The following is a 19,558-nucleotide window of genomic DNA, read 5'->3' as shown; positions in this document are numbered from 1 at the left end:
TTCTTGTGCTGTGTTGTCGGCAGAGGCCGTCTTGTATTGGCACACGTGATGGCATATGGCCAATCACGGGTGTACGCGTGTCCGTTGTGTCATGTTTTCGAATAAACGGCCGCTGGCCGGCTCAGTCGTTGTTGGGCTTCCGCGGGCTCCGGACTCTCACTTCTCCCACTCGTGTCGCGGGCCGTGCCAGCGCGCGGCGCGTCTCGTGCCAGTCGTCGAGCCCTCGCCGTCGGTCACCGCTCGCCGACACAACAGTTTCCTACAATACTTACTAGAGGGAACTCTGGCGCTAGTATCTATGGGAGCTGCAACGCATGAAGTTTCAGCCAGCATGGGAATGATGGGTAGTACACAAATTTGTCTAAACTTCGTTCTTTCGGCTCCGTTTGGCTCCGCGTCGGCTGCATCCGCTTTGTCGCAAAACGAAGTTCAGCAAAAGTCAGCAGTTCCACTTCACCACTTTAACTTTTTTAGGCTCACCAAATCAAAGCTGGTCGCGAAGTTCACAACGGTCTATTCTTTTATCCGAAACGAACGCCAAAACACAGCAATAAACGAAGCCACAAGTACGTTTGAAGCCGCAAGCACGAAGACTAGGCAAATTTGTGTACTACCCATCATTCCCATGGTAGCTGAACGATCGCAGCGCCAGAGTCCCCTCTAGTTAATTTTAGGAAACTCTATGGTTTTAGCCAAGCGTCTTTCGGTCATGGCAAGCGCGACGCCACCTGTGCATGAAAGTCAAAAGTACGTTGAAAAGGAAAATAAAAATTGTACTTATCTTGCAGCAAGAAAGGAAATTCGGTTTTAAAACAGTGTGAATTGATTTATTTTCGCGTTACTGTGGTGCTTGACGCATGAGCCTTTTATGTTTTTTGTTTTTGTCACCTTGGCTTGGCGCTGGACTACAATTAACCAATCTTATGTGCATGGTGTCTTCATGCTGTTAGGTATACATTGTGCTCGCCCAAGTTCCGCTGTGTTCTCCTGTACCCTTTGTGCATAGCGAGTACTTGTAGAACGAAGGCTGCATTGCTCATACCGGATACAATCCACACAGCCCAAAGGGTAGCTTGTTCGAAGAATGAGTTTAATGAGTAATGGGTTGCACTCTCTATAGCCTTCTAGTGGGTCGTCCCCTTTGGCTCTTCGCGCTCGCGCCCTGAGTCCGTGTTTTTGCCTTGACTGTCGCCATTGCATATCGTCGCCGACTACTGTCCAATAAACGCCTCAACATCAGGATTATTTCTTGTTGGTCAATTGAAGGAAATTGCACACTGTTTTGGAAGGTTTAGGTTCTTTCCCGCTGGTCAGATAGTGCAACGCTGGCCTCAGTGGTTCTCATGTGGTTGGCTTCCCTCTGTGGCGGCGTTCATGTGACGACGTCGAGGCGCAACGCCAGAAAATCTCGGCAAAAACGCTGTATAGTTGAGCCTCTATGCGCTCGCCGACGACATTGGCAGCGCCAGCCACGCCATACAGAACGTTTTCTTCACGCTCGAGCAACGCAACCGATGGAAGTGCTTCCTCTGCCGCTGCAACGAGCTGGCCGAGCAGCTAAGGCTCAGCGGCGCTGACGCCCAAGTGTAGTTCATGCTGCCGCAGCGGAGGCGTTCTTTGCCGCATATATCGCGAAATTTAAACAGCAGCGCTCATACGTCGCATAATGGAGCATCACACAATGGTCGATGATTGTTCGCTTCATTCATTCTCATCTATTGCAGGCTGGACCCCGCCCTTATCCGTCCGGGACGGGTGGACGTGCGCGAGTTCGTGGGCCCCGCGAGCGACCACCAGCTGGCGGCGCTCTTCAGGCGTTTCTACCCGCACGAAGGCGAGGCCGACGCCGGCGCATTCGTCCAGGCCGTGCGGCAAGAGTTTGGCGAGACGCCCCTGAGCATGGCGCTGGTGCAAGGATACTTCCTCTTTCACAAGGATGACCCCCGGTCAGCCATCCGAAACGTTGCCCAGATGGCCAAGTTGTGACGACGGGCGTGCCACTGTAGCAGTAACTGTATGCGTACGTGCGAATGACAATCTATGCGGAGTAAAAGAAAAAAATACAGCGTTCTGCGGCAGAAAAGCGCAAATGTGTTAGTGCTATTTTGGCGGGCGGAACAAAAAAAAAAATGATGGGAGCTTCTCACAAGGGGTGCCAAGCCTGAAGGCGCAGCCTTCCTTGATTCTCCTTATTGATTTCTATGCGTCTGTTTCTTTCTATTTCTCTCTCTCTCTCTATTTCTCTTTGTCGCTCTTTCTGTCTGTCTTTTTTCTTCTCTCTCTCTGTCTGCTTCTCTCTCTCTTTCTTTGTCTCTTTATTTCTCTCTTTTTTTTCTGTCTTGCCCTCTCTTTTTTATAACTCTCTTTCGTGTCTGTTTCTTTCTGTGTATTTATGTGTTTATTTCCTCTATATCTATTTTTCTCTTTCTCCTTCTTGCTCTCTCTCTCTCTCTCTCGGTCTGTTTTTCTGCCTTTTCCTCTTTTTATGGCTTCGCAGCCAGCTCTAGGGCTAACTGTTGCCTTCTTCATCTTTTGTGGACCAGTGGTGAGTAGTGGGATTTGCCCAGTTTCCGTGGCACATACCCGTTGATGATAGTTTTCTAGTGACCATGGACATTTTACGGCCGGCCATAACAGCTGCGCTGTTAAAAATTGTTCGCTATGCTGGCTGATTGCCGCAATGTTTGCTTGTACAGTATAATACAGTAGCAATGGTGATGGAGGCGCTGCGCCAACGTGCACGTAAACAGAACCTCTGAATTAGGCGGGATTTGCACGTTCATTAGCAACCACAGAGGCATAGCTGTGTGCTGCCTAGCGCTTAGCCTTAGAATTGAAGACTAAGCGATCCGTCTCGTTTTGAAGCGTATGTGTTTGGTGACGCAACTAACTCAGTTACGAAAGAACAATAAGATGGTACGAGTATTTATGAGAGCAGGTTCGACCCTGGGCGCCGCGGCTACATTTCGATGAATGCGAAATGCTGAGAAGAGCAGGTGTTGTTCTTGAAATTAGGCGGGGTGCCAAGTAACTCCAGGTGATTATTGCGGCGGTGATACATTCCAGGTGATACAGCGTGCCTCATACCCAAGTCGTGGTACCCTCAGGTGATACCCAAGAATATTATTTCTGCTGGTTTAACACGTTTCTAAGTTGAATACTACGTGGGCCACCTAATGATGATCTGAAGTGGCACTTTTTATGGCGCAGTTGACGAAAAACACACACACACACAAATAACGCCATTCTATCGTATGGCGTGTTTAGTGTAGCTCATTAGTTTTACTATGCGTGTTCGCGCTCGATTGTGTCGGCAATGGTTTAAAATTATCGATCGCCTCGTTGGTGAAATGTTGGTCGCTTCATTCGCCAAATGACTGAAGTGCGCAAAAAAAAAAGACTGTTTGGTGACAGCATCTCTACAGGTGTCTCGTACGCTGGGTGAAAATGCAGTGAACAGTTCGCTGTCTTGAGAATCAGTGCATATGATTTGCATTGGCGCTGTATTTATTTAACACGTTATGAAAAGTTCGCTAATTCATGTTGCATATTATTTAAGACAGCAGTGACAAGAAACTCATGATCCTATCAAAATAAATTGGCACCATTCATATTAAGTTCTCGGTTACTTTTTCAAAATTTGCTTGCTCTATTTAGTTAGAACACTGCCGGTGTGTGACATTTATGTATTCTTGCAAGTCAAATAAATAACAGCCTTTGCATTTCACTCATGTTAAGCATTAGGAAGTAGCCCCGAAACTCGTGTCTGCTGCTTCACAGTAGACCATTCCTGATTCGAACCACGGCACTAAAGGCTGCTCTGGGACTGCCCCATCACGCGTCTACACAGCTCCTTCTACGACTTGGGGTTCACAACACCATACGTGAACTGATTGAATCACATTGTAACAGCCAAATTGAACGTCTCCAGCGGACAAGACAGGGTTGTCTCATTCTCTCTAGGTTGGTATACAGCGTGCCAAACAAACCGCAACATGAGCCCAAACATCTTTCACTTGACATCAGGAGGAAAATTCAAGTAGCCCCCGTACCCTGCAATATGCACCCTGATCTACATAAAGGCCGGAGACAGGCAAGAGTTCAAGCTCTAATGCGAGTCGTATGTGACGGCACATCTAACACACCAGCACTTTACACTGATGTGGCCCGATATCCACAGAAACGGGCCATGTGTCTGGTCGTAGTGGACAATACCGATTCTGTAACGGTATCGGCTGCGCTTAAAACCCTGGACAGCGGCACGGCAGAGGAGGCTGCTATCGCTCTGGCTATCATACACGCTTCAAAATACCAACACCGGACGAACCAATAACCGTGGTTACTTATTCACAAACTGCCTGTCGGAACATAGCGAAAGGAATGGTCACACCCTACACACATAGTATCCTGACATCAATATATACACCCCACCTTGTTACACAGGGTGCGTATCGTCTGGACACCTGGACACGCCTCTCTCCATGGCAATGAACGCGCTAATGCGGTAGCTCGAGAGCTCACAAACCGGGCGCCATCGGAAGAGCTGTCCAACCCAGACGATGCACCAACAGAACCACTAAACTACACTGAAACGCTACAACATTACCGACAAAGCCGTATGTACTTCCCACCACCACACAAATGTCAACCGAGAGGACGCTGTTGCCTGGCGGAAGCTTCAGCCTAATTCATTCCCCTGCCTTTACATCCTTGATCTCTTCCACCCCACACAATATCCCTCACACTGCCCCTATTGTGGAGCGAAGCCCACGGTGTATCACTGCACCTGGGAATGTCCACAACCACCGGGCTGCCATCCTATTACTTCACCCTCACAATCCTCCTGGGAGACTGTGCTGACCAGCTCAGAGCCGCAGCAGCAGCGTCGGCTGATCCAGCGGGCACGTGGTGTGGCGCGAGCCAATGGGGCCCTGAACTAAGGGCTCCACCCAACGAGGACGATCCTTGAGGCCTGCACAAATAAAAGTTTTCTCTCTCTCTCTCGGGGGCGGAAGTGGTGCGCCGTGTGCGCCATGCTGCGCAAATTCGCTTTTCCTGCATCATCCTGCTCTAAAAGAGCATTATTGCACGAAAAGTGCTTCCAAGCGGCGCCTCCACGTGCCGCCAAATGTGAGGCAAAATTTTAAAAAGAGTCAACATTTCGCTTTCTTCTCGGAGCCAGACGTGTGCCGACCTAGGGGAGTTCTAACGGTCAAGATCGTTCGCATGCATGCCGGGATCAAGGCTCGAAATGGACCATTACATTGTCTGGTGTCCGGCACTCACCGGAGCGGCTGGCAACAAATGGGCTCGAGGCATGAGTCACGCCACACCGCTCGAACGGATGCCTATCCGATACCCGTCGGCGCACCGAGTGACATACGTGGGGCACAAAGACTGTGAAGGCGAACCAAGGCCCCACCTCATCCCATACTCAACAGGCGACAGGGGAGGGACTGGCGCTGAATGCAGACATTACACTTACATAGACGTCAAAACAATATTTTCAGAAACAGTTTGAATTAGTACTAATCACTAGGTAGTGGATTTCACCAGCCTGCATTTTACTACCTTCGCTTACTAAGAGTTTTGTGACTAGCAAAAGGTTAGTATTTAGTTAGTGAATTTCTTAAGATTGTTCCACATACGTTGTGCATGCACGTATTTTCCACATATTTTGAATCGAAAGAACGCTTTTTTTTTTCTGTGGGGCCAGCTATTTGGAGAAGTTTTATGAGAGAAAAGTACTGAAATTCTTTTGCTTCTTGCATATGGAGCTACTTGATAGACTAGGTGCTTATATAGTTAACATTTCACTATTCTGTGGTTTATTCATTGCATTCGCTATTATTTTATATGCGAAATGTTATTTGGTATCGCAGTAATAAATGTAATATAATAAATTTACATCTATAACTTATCATCGGAAGAGCGATCACAGAGCTCCAAAGCAGGGCAAGGAGGAGGAGGATCGAGGAGAAGAAAAACGGCAAGGTTCTTGAAAGGTCTGCGTGGAGTCTCGTTGCATAGAATCCTTATAAGGACACATTCTTTTTCCGTGGCGCCCCGCCACGGTAGTATAGTGCCTATGGCGCTCGACTGCTGACCCGAAGGTCGCGAGATCCAATCCCGGCCGTGGCGGCTGCATTTTCGATGTAGACGAAAATGTTTGAGGCCCGTGTACTTAGATTTAGGTGCACGTTAAAGAACCCCAGGTGGATTAAATTTTCGGAGCCCTCCACTACGGCGTCCCTCATAATCATATCGTGGATTTGGGACGTTTAACCCCAGTTATAATAATATATTTTTCCGTACTTCCGTCACGGCACCCAGTGGTCATGTGACATGGCATGGACATGTACAGCCTCCTTTGTGCGCGCACATTGTTAACCTGGGAGGTTTCATTGATACTGCCGCAATGGCATTGCAGTGTATAGAAATAGTACAGGTCTATTAAACTCGGTCTGAGGCAAAGCAGGGCTGGGCAGAGATACTCGGAAAAGTATTCCAGAATACAGATAAAATACATGGACTGGAAGCCTAAAATACAGATACTGAGATACATTTGCCTTTGGCGTAACGGGATATCTCAGAGATACTTTCGCAAAAAGACGAAAAAAGTTCATGGTTTCCTTGTTGCGCTGCAGATGACGAGACGAGGACGGTAGGTCCATACAGGGACACAGGACAGGTGTCCTGTAGATGACGAGACGAGGACGGTAGGTCCATACAGGGACACAGGACAGGTGTCGTGTGTCCCTGTATCGACCTACCAGGTGTCACAGGACAGTGTCCACCTGTCCTGTGTCCCTGTATCGACCTACCGTCCTCGTCTCGTCATCTGCAGCACAACAAGGAAACCATGAACGACCACCAACTAGCCCAATTCATCGCTCTTCTAAACGAAAAAAGTATTACGGGATACAGATATAGCAATACAGTTACTCGAATACTTTTTTTTTTATTTCGGATGTGCTTGCTCCGCAAGGACACTTATTAACTGCAGCATATATAATGTTATAAGTAAACTTGCAGCGCATTGAACCTTGCAGTTTGCTTATTTATTTATCGTAGTACCCTCAGCGCCATTAAGACATTACAGATGTGTGTGTGGGGGGGGGGGGGGGGGGACGGGGTCACAAAGTACATAATTGGTAATACTGACATATTCACAGGTATCAATCGCACTAAAACGTGCAGTATATCAATGCAAGAGTAACATTGGAAACCGAAATCGACATACTTGGTAACAAGAAATGAGCTATGGTAGAAATAGCATAGTTCAAGCAACTCACTCGAATCACTAGAGAAGACTAGTGAGTTGAGAAAAATTATACATTTCTTTTGCGCATAAGATCTGTTTTGCTGAGAAGGTTGCTGCGTTAATTGCATTTAACAGGAGCTTCTCAAATGGGCTGTTCTTTAGACAGCGTCGGTTCGGCCTCAAGACAAGACTCGCGAAAGAAAGAAGTCTCTCTACCGCTGCAAACGAGCACAAATTCGTGTTATATTAACTAAATCGATTATAGTGAATAAATCGAAACGCCCGTCGCGTCTACTCTGTTTCTTCATCCTTGTCTCCTTGCGCAGCCCTTTCTAAACAAGTGAATAAATACCGCCTTCATAGCCGAATAGCCCTGCAGCAGGGCGACATCTCTTCTCGGGTCACGTGGGTACCGAAACACTTCTGCCCTCACGTGGGTCTGTTCTGATCGTTCAGAACCAAAGTCGGTCCCCGTCTTCGGAAACCTTAGCCGTCTAGCCCGTTCGGAACCGGGCCAGAGGGCTGAGGAATTCCATATTAGCTACACGCAATGGAGCCCAATATGTCAAAATTGAACAATTCAAACATTGAATTCCTAAAATCACGTTCTCTGGGGATGAGAGGGTTAAAACCCTCTCAGGTCGCTCTTGCCAGCTCTCTCAAAACAGACTTGGAAACGGACAGCTAAAAAAAAAAAAAAAACTCACAGAGTTCTTCCTTATGCAATTGTCTAAGACGACTCAAAGGCGAATACCATCTCATTTTTCTTCGCAGTCGATGCATTGATCCTGCCCCGCTCCCCTCCGAAAGCTTTCTGCACCTACCGTGGTTTTGCACTGCCTCCATGATCGGAGGCATTGCACTCTTTCTGCACCTCACCTTGTCGTGCGCTGCCTCCGTAATCGGCCCACGTTTGACCAAAGCTACGGTTTCATGTGATGAGAGAGAGAGAGAGAAGCTTTATTGATGTCCGTTACAGACGTGGGGGAGAGTGTCCCCCGCCCGCACCCGGCTATTAGGCTACACCTGTCGGTGTCCAACATGCTGATTTCTTGCATCACTCGTGTTGACGCTGCCGATGCGGGACGCCGACGGTCAATTTCCGCGCTTGACGAGGCATCTAAGGCTCTCGCCTTAATAGTACAGTTCCCGTCGCTCCTGAAAGCACCCCCTCTCGTCTACTAGTTTGCATTTTGCATCGAAATTTCCGGAGCCCTTCAATACGGCGTTTCTGATAATTATATCGCAGGTTTGGGACATAAAACACCAACAATCATTAAATTTGAAGCATTTCTTAGTGGACCAAAGGCACTTTGACGGTTTCTATCTATCTATCTATCTATCTATCTATCTATCTATCTATCTATCTATCTATCTATCTATCTATCTATCTATCTATCTATCTATCTATCTATCTATCTATCTATCTATCTATCTATCTATCTATCTATCTATCTATCTATCTATCTATCTATCTATCTATCTATCTATCTATCTATCTATCTATCTATCTATCTATCTATCTATTTATCTGTCTGTCTGTCTGTCTGTCTGTCTGTCTGTCTGTCTGTCTGTCTGTCTGTCTGTCTGTCTATCTATCTATCTATCTATCTATCTATCTATCTATCTATCTATCTATCTATCTATCTATCTATCTATCTATCTATCTATCTATCTATCCGCCTACACCTCGACGCTCCTGTGGTCGTCTCCTTAATTCTGTATGTACCAAAATTGACATAGGAGGACATGAGTGTATGACGAACACAATTCACAGGTCATGACATCAGTAACGTGAATTGCCTGCGTACGTAGTGAAATTCTTTCCACTAGTCACGTGTGGCACACACCCGCATAATACGGCCCGTGCTATATACGGGTATGAGCCACAGATGATTCACACTATTTGTGAATCCAGGAACAGCGAGAATCGAGCGTTAAAGAGCTCGTGTCGCAGAAAATCAGTGCCGCCGTTGACGGGGTTGTCGATGAGCGAAAAATCTCGATCGAAGGAAAGAATGAAAACGACAATTTAAGCCGGAATCGAACCCAGGCATTCTACATGGTAGTCAAGTGTTTTACTACAGAGCCACACCAGCTCTTCAAACTTATTAAGGAAAAGGCCCAGAGGACAATTAAAATAAACACCGATCACGAATGTTCACATAAAAACAAGACGTTTCGGCACCCGCACGGGGGCCTTGTTCACAATGAAAAATGAACGTGCGTACACGTGTTGGAAGTTGCCGTCATTACGATTAGTTGTGTGCTCCATTGTCTGTATTGTCAGAGGTTCAAGATAATGCCGTGAAGTCCAGTTCTTTTTTCTTTCCGCTATCTTTGCCTTATCCCAGTCTATTTCGCGGCCAGTTGCTTTTGCGTGTTCAGCCAGCGCGTTCGATGGAACCTTCTTCTTCCTTACGTCATACATGGGCTGCTTGAGTCTGCTGAAAATTGCCTATGTCGCCGACGTAAGTTCCACTACAGTCTGCGCATGGGGCGCTGTAGACAACGCCTGGAAATTTTTCCTTTGGCAGATTGTCTTTCACCTTCAGAAGGGAATGCCTCAACTTGTTTGTTGGCACGTGTGCTACCTGAACATCGTGGGGGCGCAGAACACGCGCAAGGTGATCCCAGGAACATACGACACAGAAGCACGTTTCTTAGGGCGCGAGCTGTCAGGACGTGCAGAGTGTGCTAGCTGACGTTCCACAGAGTGCCAAAACGGGTAAGGGTAGTCACTTTTGAAACGATGCACCAGCTGTATGCCGGCAGTGAAGTCTTCCGGCTTTTCGCAAAATCTCTTCGCACGACTCACGTGCGAGGCGACTACAGACCTTTTGTGGATTCACAGAATTCAAATGCAAATAACGACCCGTGTGGGTGCTTCTTATGTAGACGCTGAACGACATGCTTTTTCCTTCGCGCTTGACGTCGAGGAAAGGAAGCTGGCCGTGCTGCTCCTCCTCTACGGTAAACTTGATGCTGCATGCATGCCATTCAGATGTTCCGTAAACGCATTCAATGCATCTTTCTTGATTACGCTGAAGCAATCATCCACGTATTTAGGATAACACAGCAAAAGACGACGGACGAACACACAGAGACAAACGAGCGCTGACCGTCGTCTTTTGCGCTGTTATTTTACGATCATGAGCAACCAACTAGCCCGATTTACCGCCATGTATCTACGAAGGTTTTGGGCCCTACACAAGCGTCACGTTGGGGCAACGCCACCTGTCGTTGCAGTGTTGGCCATCGGCTTTTATAACACTGTAATAAACATTTGCCGCGCAAGCTCTTGCCAAGCGTTTCTCGAATAGACCGACGAACGCTACGCATAATATGCACATCATCGGACCGTAGCATACACTTCGTTGCGATTGAGCTGACATCTCTTCTCTAACGTGGGTGCGGATGTTACGTAAGAATACGAGCTAACCTCTACACGCCAGTATAGTCGACGTGCCTGGCAAGCCCACGATATACGGACAACCACTAAATTTACGCAAAGACGTCGATCCAACTCATAACGCTTGGCTCAAAGCGAGAGATCTGCCATAGGCTGCTACTAGCTGACTGCTTCGCATGAAGTCGATTTGCACAATATGTGGTATCTGCCGGAATTTTAACACGAAAGTGTTTTATGCCGGGGTCCACCAAGATTTTCATGACGTATTTCCGTCACGGAAATACGTCAGCAAAATGAACGCCATCAAATGGCAAAGCAAAAAAAAACTATAATATAACAAAAAGTTCCGTTGACAGGAGTCGAACCCATGACCTCTCGGACCCCGACGATGGCTGGCGGGCGTTTAGCCCACTGAGCTACCTCTAAACTTTTTTTTCTTTGTTGTTCATGTAGCATCCGTTATGTGTTTAGCGGTAGCTTTTCTTTTTTCATCAAATAAAGCTACCGCTAAACACATTACGGAGGCTACATGAACGCGCCTTTTATCTTTCACACTTTCCTCTCGCAGTGCTCTTGCATGGATGGATGGATGGATGGATGCTATCAGCGTCCACTTTATAACGGGGCGGTGACGTGTGCCACCAGGCTCGAACCATGTGTGCCACCAGGCTCCCACTAATGGGAACCATGTGGGGATGCGAAGCAGCGCATGGGTCGACTTAAAGTTCCGTTCATTACGGGCACCTTGCCCGATGTTAACGCGTCCTTGCAAGTGGAGCACACCATGAAGTCACTGTAGTTGCTGTTGCTGTTACTCGTCCCGAACTCTTGTTGGAGCACGCCACGCGGGTTCATCGCGCGTCTGCAGAATCTCGTTCCCCGATGCCACCACGTTATTGCTGAGAGAGTGTAAGGGGGAGAGGCCACAGCCTCTTACCCGCCCCTTACACAGGCCCGAACGCGCTTGCGTGTGCCAGCACATATGGTTTTGCCTGCGTTACGCCAAGCTAGGACAGCATGCAGCAGCCCGGGCCCCTGATGTGCTCTGCACGTGTCATCATCAAGGCGGTCGAAGAACAAGAGTAAGAAGACTTCATGGGGCGAGCGCGTGCTCAATGTGTTACAGATGGCTATGCTAATGGTAGAAAGCGGATGGTCGCCAAGGGACGGACACAGCCCCGAGCAAAAGCTGCTTCGCATCTAAAACGCTTCCAATAGAAGTGTAATTTCGTTTAACACACGGCGAGGTGGTGGCTTTAGCCCAAGCCTCGCTGATAGCATCCATACATATCGAAAAATAGATCTCCGACGCTCGCCTGGCTGTCGCACCGCGTTCCCCGCTCACCCTGTGAGAATTAACTGCCAGGCTAGAGGGAAGACGCGACGTGCGTAGCGATTCTCTGCGCGTTTCACGACGCTTTTGCGGAGTGCATATGGAGTATCAGTGTTTATTATGTGCTTGTTGATGCCATATTTGCGTGGGATTCACCATATGCGGTGTTCACGTATATGTTAAAGGGGCACTAAAGAGCAAAACGATTTTTCTCGCATAAGTAAAGTTGTCTTCCACGATACCAAAAACACCACGCTTGCTGCGAGAAGACGCTTAATAAGCGAGAAAACGCGAAAAAAGAAAATACAGGTGGCGAGGCCACCTTGGAATTCCCGCACCATTTGCCGTGACGTCACGTAATTTTGACGGCGCCTGCTTGAGCCTACGTAGTTCCGAATCAGTTAAATCGAAGTACATTGTCCTCTGCGGGGGTCAAAAACTTGACATAACGAGTTTGTGGAAATTTCGTCGAGCCAGTGGCGCCAAAATACGTTAAATGCTCTTTGAAATCTTTTACATCACGAATTACAAAGTTCGGCGGGAAAATTAAAAATGAAGCTTTGAACTTGGTTTTCTCCTCAAATAATAAACATATGGTGGTGAAATAAGCTACACAAGAGTTCTCCGAGCACACTTAATCAATCTAAACCAATTCATTGTTTCTCTTTAGTGTCCCTTTAAGAACTTCAGCTACCGCAAGGATTAAATCATGATCATGGGCGTTAGTGGTCGGTACGAAGATGTGCCACTAGGGGTGAACTTGAGTGCGTCCACATCAGGCGGTGCTACATCTGCCAAACAGACATTATACAAGCTCTGATATACCGATGTATTAAAGCAATCAACTACTTCTGCGACGACACGTTTGACTTTCGTGTTATACCAATTCCTATGACAGAGGGATCAACCATCTTTTTTATTATATTGCTCGTAGACGTGCGGAAATCAGTAGCGACTGTCATTGAAATAACTGGAAATTAACGCCGTCGCAATATTTAAAAGCCGCTCCACGCAACGAACGGAGATGGCGGAGAGGAATGTAGCGGCCACGAGATGGCACCTCGGCAGAACCGGTAGTTGGAGAGAAAACATGGCTAGGGGTAGCCTACTTGTGGACGGGGAATAAATGCAGAGAAAAGAATCAGGAGATAGCGGACTGCGTGAGCGTAGATATTAAGGAATTTGGTCATGGGACCGAAATCACCCTTCTAGGGGACATGATGCCCACATACATGACCTTGATGGATATTTAGACAATAATGGGAAGTTATTGCTAGATTTCTGCGAGCAACGTAGTCCAGAGATAGTTAACATGGGGCCTAAGTGATGGGAAAATCACGTGGGAAGTCGGAAACAAGCAATAAAGTACTGATTATTGTCACAAACTGGGAGAAATATGAATAGACGAGGGAGGGATTAAAAGCTTGGGTAGTGATCATAAACGAATAACATTACAAATGGGATATAAAACTAGAAGTAAGAGCATAGAATCAAAATCTGGCAGCTGGTATTTAAATGACAAACAAATGACAAATATAGCCACAAGAGTCGAGGAAGAAGTAGGCAAAATATCAGGAATGGACTGGTAGTATGGTGAGCTGTGACATCTAATGACGAAAGAGATAGGGAAAGAGAAGAAAACCATTTGCTGGAAAGGAAAGAGGAAGCCAAAAAGTTGGTGGAACGAGGAAATCCGGGAAGTGATCGAGAAGCGTCGTGAAGCATCACGGGAGCATACAAAGGCAAAAAATGATAAAAAAGTATAGGAAATATATTTAGAAAAAAAATCCATTATACAGAAATTGGTCGAGGCAAAAACTAAACGTGAAAGTGAACGCTGGGTGATAGAGATGCACGAAAAAAAGGCCGCGCCTAACATATTATGGAGCCACATAAAGGCGCTAGGTAGCAAGCCTGTCACAGTGCAGCAACATATTGTAGATGAAAGAGGAAATAAATTGCAAGGGTACGAAGCGCTAGGTTACATCCGAAAGGTAACCGCCGATTCGTTTAAAAAGAGCGTCCAGGAGATTTCCCCGGTGAGTAAAAGTGTGGCGGAGAGAGCAACCGAGGAAGAGCTAGTACTTGAGAATTTGAAATGGAAAAAAGCCGAAGGAAAAATTCCAATGCTCACTGCCCCGGGTTTAGATGAGGTTCTTGTTAGCCTCATTAACAAACTAGGACATAACACTGAAGAAACACTGCTGAAAGCCGTAGAAAAATGCTTAAAGGACAGGCAAATACCGGACAGTTGGCGAAAAAGTAGAATGAACTTAATATATAAAGACAATGGAGACAAGGATAAAGTTCGCTCGTATAGACCACTAACCGCTAATTACATCGCTACTATACAGGTTGGCGATGCAGGCAGTAAAAATAAAAATAGAAACGTGGGCAGAACATGATATTTTGGGAGAACTTCAGAATGGATTTCGAGTCAATAGGCGGTTAGACGATAATCTGTTTGTTCTTACTCAGTGTATAGAAATATCTAAAATAGAAAACACGTCCTTGTATGTGGCTTTTCTAGACATAACTGGGGTGTATGACAACGTCAATCAGAAAATATTGTGGGATATATTGCAAGGAATGGGCATAGGCGACGACTGTATACAGCCTTTAAGGAAGATATGCCGAGAAAATGCAGCTTGCATAGAATGGGAAGGAATATGTAGCAAAGAGAACGTTGAGATTAGCAAGGGGCTGAGACAGGGATGTCCTTTGTACCCGCTGTTATTCATGTTGTACACGGTGAGTATGGAAAAAGCGCTAGAAGGTAGCAACATTGGTTTTAATCTGTCATACAAACAGGGCGGCGTGATGATTGAGCAGAAGCTTCCAGGTTTATTTTATGCGGACGATATTGTCCTATTGGCAGACAGTCGAGATGATATACAGTGGCTGGCGGATATGTTCGGAAGTGAAGGTGAAGCTCTTGGACTAGAATTTAGCGTAACAAAATGTGGATTGATGGCATTGACACCAATGATCAGCCGGTGACAGTGCAGGACTAAGAAATAGCGTGGGTAAGCGAATACAAGTACATCGGAGTATGGTTAAATGAGGGTGATATATACATGGAGCTACAGGGATAAAGCCTCGGCAGCAAAGGGAAGGAGGAATGCTGCAATACGGTACGAGGTGCGAGGTGCCTCGAGGTCTGTGGAAAGGCGTAATGGTTCCGGGGCTTATATTGGAGAACTCAGTGGTGTACACGAGGTCCGAGATGCAATCAGGAATGGATGTGCACCAAAGGACTGTGGGACGCCTGGCGTTGGAAGCTGACGGGAAGACGACTGATGAGGCTGTAAAGGGCGCTATGAGATGGACAAGTTTTGAGGTGAGGGAAGCTCACAGCAAAATGAGGTTTGAAGAGAGGCTAAGGATTATGAAAGAGAGTAGATGGGCAGAGAAGGTGTTCCGTTATTTGTATAGTGCCACGTGCGTTTCTTATCACTTTTGCGGTATTCGGTTTTCGCCCACAAAGACTGTCAGCAACGCTCAGCGCAAACCGTGCCTCATAGTTCCAGAAGCTTCCCGTATATTGTAGATCGTTTTGTTAAGATTGCGCGCAAGGCGCGAACACTCGAGCTTATTCTAGAGTTTGCGCGGCAACCAGCGGTAACGCTGGAATATTCGACGGCACATGCATAAATACCGACGCGCTTCACGGCTTGTCAGTTTTTCGACGGCCGACGCCCAGTTCGCCGCCATCAGTGTACAGCGTCTATTGCTGTATGAGTTTTCATTTCCCGGCCACAAGTTCGGCCAAATAAAGAGTTTCATCTTGACCACGCCAGCTATTGTCTTCGTCGACGTCACGACCCCGTAATATCTGGTGGAGGTGCTGTTCGTTCATGTTCCAGACGCCCCCGCCAAGCCGTGAACCCCGCCCACAGCGCGATCGACGCCAACCACGACCAGCGAGCTAGCCGTAGGCAACAAGGTCTACCAGCAGAGTACGGGCATCTACCCGACAAGACTCGGAAGACCAAGGCCAGGACCACGACTGCGGCAATGATGACAGCCACTGCGCCACCGCCCGCGATCGTGATGCAGCAGCCATGGGAGCCGCCGATCTCTCGGGGATCATCATGTGAGGACCCAGAGACGTGGCTCGAGTCGTACAAGAGGACTGCGGCCTTAAACAACTGGGACATCAGCGACAAGTTACGCTATGTGTACTTCGCTTTGGAAGACAGCGCCAGGACGTGGTTCGAGAACAGGGAGTCTACCCTGACAACGTGGGACATCTTCCGGACCAGCTTCCTCGCAGCGTTCACAAGCGTCCTGCGAAAGGAAAAGGCCGCCGCATTACTGGAGACACGGGTCCAGCTCCCGAACAAAAAGTGACAGTCTTCGCGGAAGAAATGACCAGACTCTTCCGCCGCACCGACCCTAACATTGCCGAGGAGAAGAAGGGCCGTTTCCTCATGCGAGGAGTAAGGCAAGAGCTCTTCGCTGGGCTCATGCTGAACCCACGCAAGACAGTCCAGGAATTTGTCTCCGAGGCCACAACAATCGAGAGTACGTTGGAAATGCGCACCCGGCAATACAACCGCCGCTTGATCCAAGACAACGCAGCGGTTCAAGCTATCGGCTGCGAAGATCTGCGCGAGACCATAATGGCCGCAGTGCGCGAAGAACTTCGTCGAATGTTCCCGTCGTGCCAGGCTCAAGATGCCTCGATCACAGACATCGTCCGACAGGAAATCCAGCAGTCGCTGGGCGTCCCTGAGTCAGCGCAGCCCCAGCTGCAAGCAATGAGCTATGCTGCTGCAGCCCGACGCAACGCCCCCCCCCCTCCTCGTTAACGTCTAGACGCCGCGCCGACCCAGCAGTTCCGCCGCGAGGCGCCACCGCCGCCACTGCCGACGTCATATCGCCCTCCAGCCGGCCAGCGATACATGCCGAGGAAGACCGACATTTGGCGCGCCTCTGACAACCGCCCGCTGGGGGGGGGGGGGGGGGGGGGGGGAGCGGCGACACGTACCGCTGCTGCCAGCACCGACAGATTGGTCTACGCGGATTCGCCGTCAACGCGCCGCGCCCGCAGCCAGGTGAACGGCCTCGCGACATCGACGACTATCTCACCGGGACACAGTGGCAAGAATGACTGTTGTGTCGTGCATATCAATTAAGGCACATCAAAGGAAACATTCGTTCCTCATTCTTTATTTCCTCTTCGTCGTCTTCGCTGAGGCGGCCGCCGAGCACGTGCCATCTCCTGGCGCCGTAGTCGGCAGTGACGCCTTATACGACATATCCCCTTTTGCGAAAAAAAAAAAGTTGCTACCTAATATAGTCCTTGAACTTCTGCGGTGTCTTTTTCTTACGAGTGCTTCTTCTAATACGCGCTTGAGATCCCGACATATTGGGTGAAACTTGCGCACTGTCTGCTGCGAGTGGTTCAGGAGAGTCCGCATTTTCATGATTATCCTCTCTTGACGTGCCAGGATGCGATAGATCACCCATAACTGTACCAGACGATTGAGTGGATGCCGGTGACCAGTTCATAACAGCAGATGTGCCTGATCTCATTTTGCTGACAGCTGCAGGGTGAACAGCAGCTAACTTGGACGCGTTCCACACTCGTCCATCTTCCAACAAGTACGAGGCTGGTCCACGCTTTTCAACGATCTTCTTGGGCGCGGAGAACTGTGAAGATAGCTTCCCAGGAATGGCAGATAATTTAACCCGCACGTAATCACCAACGGCGAAGTTTAGTTCCTTGGCTCCGCGTTTTTCATCTGTATAGCTCTTCGACCTGGTTTGCTTGTTTTTCACGCGCTCTCGCAACTGCTCAATCGCCCTTGACGGGTCCGTGCTGAAGCATTTGTCGGGCATGCCCACTATGTCGAGCCTTGTTCGAGGTTGGCGTCCATGAAGAAGTACAGCGGGCGCAACACCAGTTGTCGCGTGAGGCGTACATCGATATATTTGCAGGTAATCAAGCATGGCTATTTTTATATCACGCCGTTCAAACAGAGCCAGTTGTATGTATGTCTTCAATACCCTGTTGAATCGTTCCACCAAGCCGTTAGCTTGCGGGTGGTACACAGAAGAGTTGTAATGCTTGATTCCACGTTCTGCGAGAAATTCTTCAAAATTTTCCGATGAAAACTGTGGCCCATGATCGGATACGAGACCACGTGGGTATCCTTCGCGTGCAAAAAGTTCAAGTAAGAATTTCTTCACTGTAGGTGTGGTCGCGTCTCTTACGAAAGCCACTTCAGGCCACTTGCTGTAATAGTCAATGATTGTAATGGCAAAACGGCAGTCGGCTGAAGCTTGCGTGAAAGGTCCTACGATGTCGATTGCAACTTTTTCCCAAGCTTTGTCAGGAAGAGGAACGGGTTGCATTGGCGCTGCAGAGGTACGTGCAGACTTGTCACAGGACTGGCAAATCACACATGTGCGCACAAGCTCTTCAATGTGACTGTCCATGCACGGCCACCAATAGGACTCTCTCAGGCGAGCTTTGGTGCGACTAATGCCTGGATGTGACTCATGGGCCAGATCCATAAAACGGCGTGTCATAGACGCTGGCACGACAATCCTTTCACCCCGGCACAAGATATCATTTACAACTGAGAGTTCAGCTCGCACATGAAAGTAAGCCAGCAGCTCTTTCGACAAGGATTTTTTGTCAGGCCAAGAAGTAATCGTGAAGTGCTTGGCTTGAGAGAGAGCGGGGTCGTTGGCACTGACTTCTTGAAGCTCTTGCATGGTAACGACTGGAGACAGGAAGCATATGAATTCTTCTTCGGGTGCATCGCGGAGTAAACTCTGTACGGGCAGCCGGGAAAGAGCGTCAGCCACGACGTTTTCGCTACCCTTTCTGTATTCCACGGTGTAGTTGTAGCACAGCAACCGTGAGGACCAGCGCGCAATCCTTAATGGACGGTGACCGGTACCTTTCGTTGAAAGAAGCGTAACCAATGCCGCATGGTCAGTCCGTAAGATGAAAGGTCTCCCCCACAGGTAAACGTGCCAATGTTCGCAAGCCCAGACGCAGGCAAGAGCCTCGCGTTCGCCAACTGAGTACTGCCGTTCATGTGGCTGCAGGGTACGCGAGGCGAACGCGACAGTTTGCAGTGAGGTTCCGTTATCTTGCTGAAGTACCGCACCTAATCCATATCCTGAGGCATCAGTCGTGACGTACACCGGTAAGTGAGGATCGAAAAGATGAAGAACCTCGCAAGATGTTAGAAGAGCTTTCAGTCGCTCCAAACTGCCTTGTGCTGCCGCAGTCCAAACGAAAGGTGCATTTCCTCGAAGCAAGGCACGCATTGGCTCCACAACGTCAGAAAAATGGGGGATGAACTTGGAGTAGAAACCTGCAAGTCCCAGCATCGAACGAAGTTCGTTGATGTTTTTAGGTGAGGGTGCCTTGGTTATCGCCTCAATGGATGACATAAGTGGGAATAACCCTCTAGCGCTGACAACATGACCAAGAAAAGTCAGCTCTGCGACGTCAAAAACACACTTGTGGTTCAACCTGAGGCCCGCATCAGAGAGCCGTTTCAAAACAGCGCGCAAATTGCCC

The 19,558-nt window shown here is 48.3% G+C and overlaps 1 protein-coding gene across 1 annotated transcript in view; it reads left to right on the top strand.

Annotated features, from left to right (window-relative positions):
- The window catches only part of LOC119386523 (mitochondrial chaperone BCS1), a 90,502-nt gene extending 88,492 nt beyond the window's left edge, over positions 1 to 2,010 (top strand). The window contains exon 9 of the mRNA XM_037653788.2: positions 1,725 to 2,010. Coding sequence (XP_037509716.1) covers positions 1,725 to 1,986 — 262 coding nt within the window. The 3' untranslated portion in view covers positions 1,987 to 2,010. The remainder of the gene's footprint in view (positions 1 to 1,724) is intronic.
- Positions 2,011 to 19,558: the final 17,548 nt, after the last annotated feature.

This window comes from Rhipicephalus sanguineus, chromosome 3 (assembly GCF_013339695.2).
Source record: "Rhipicephalus sanguineus isolate Rsan-2018 chromosome 3, BIME_Rsan_1.4, whole genome shotgun sequence".
NCBI classification, from domain to species: domain Eukaryota; kingdom Metazoa; phylum Arthropoda; class Arachnida; order Ixodida; family Ixodidae; genus Rhipicephalus; species Rhipicephalus sanguineus.
Note: the sequence above shows the minus strand (reverse complement) of the source record. Positions and strands in the feature narration are given on the sequence as shown.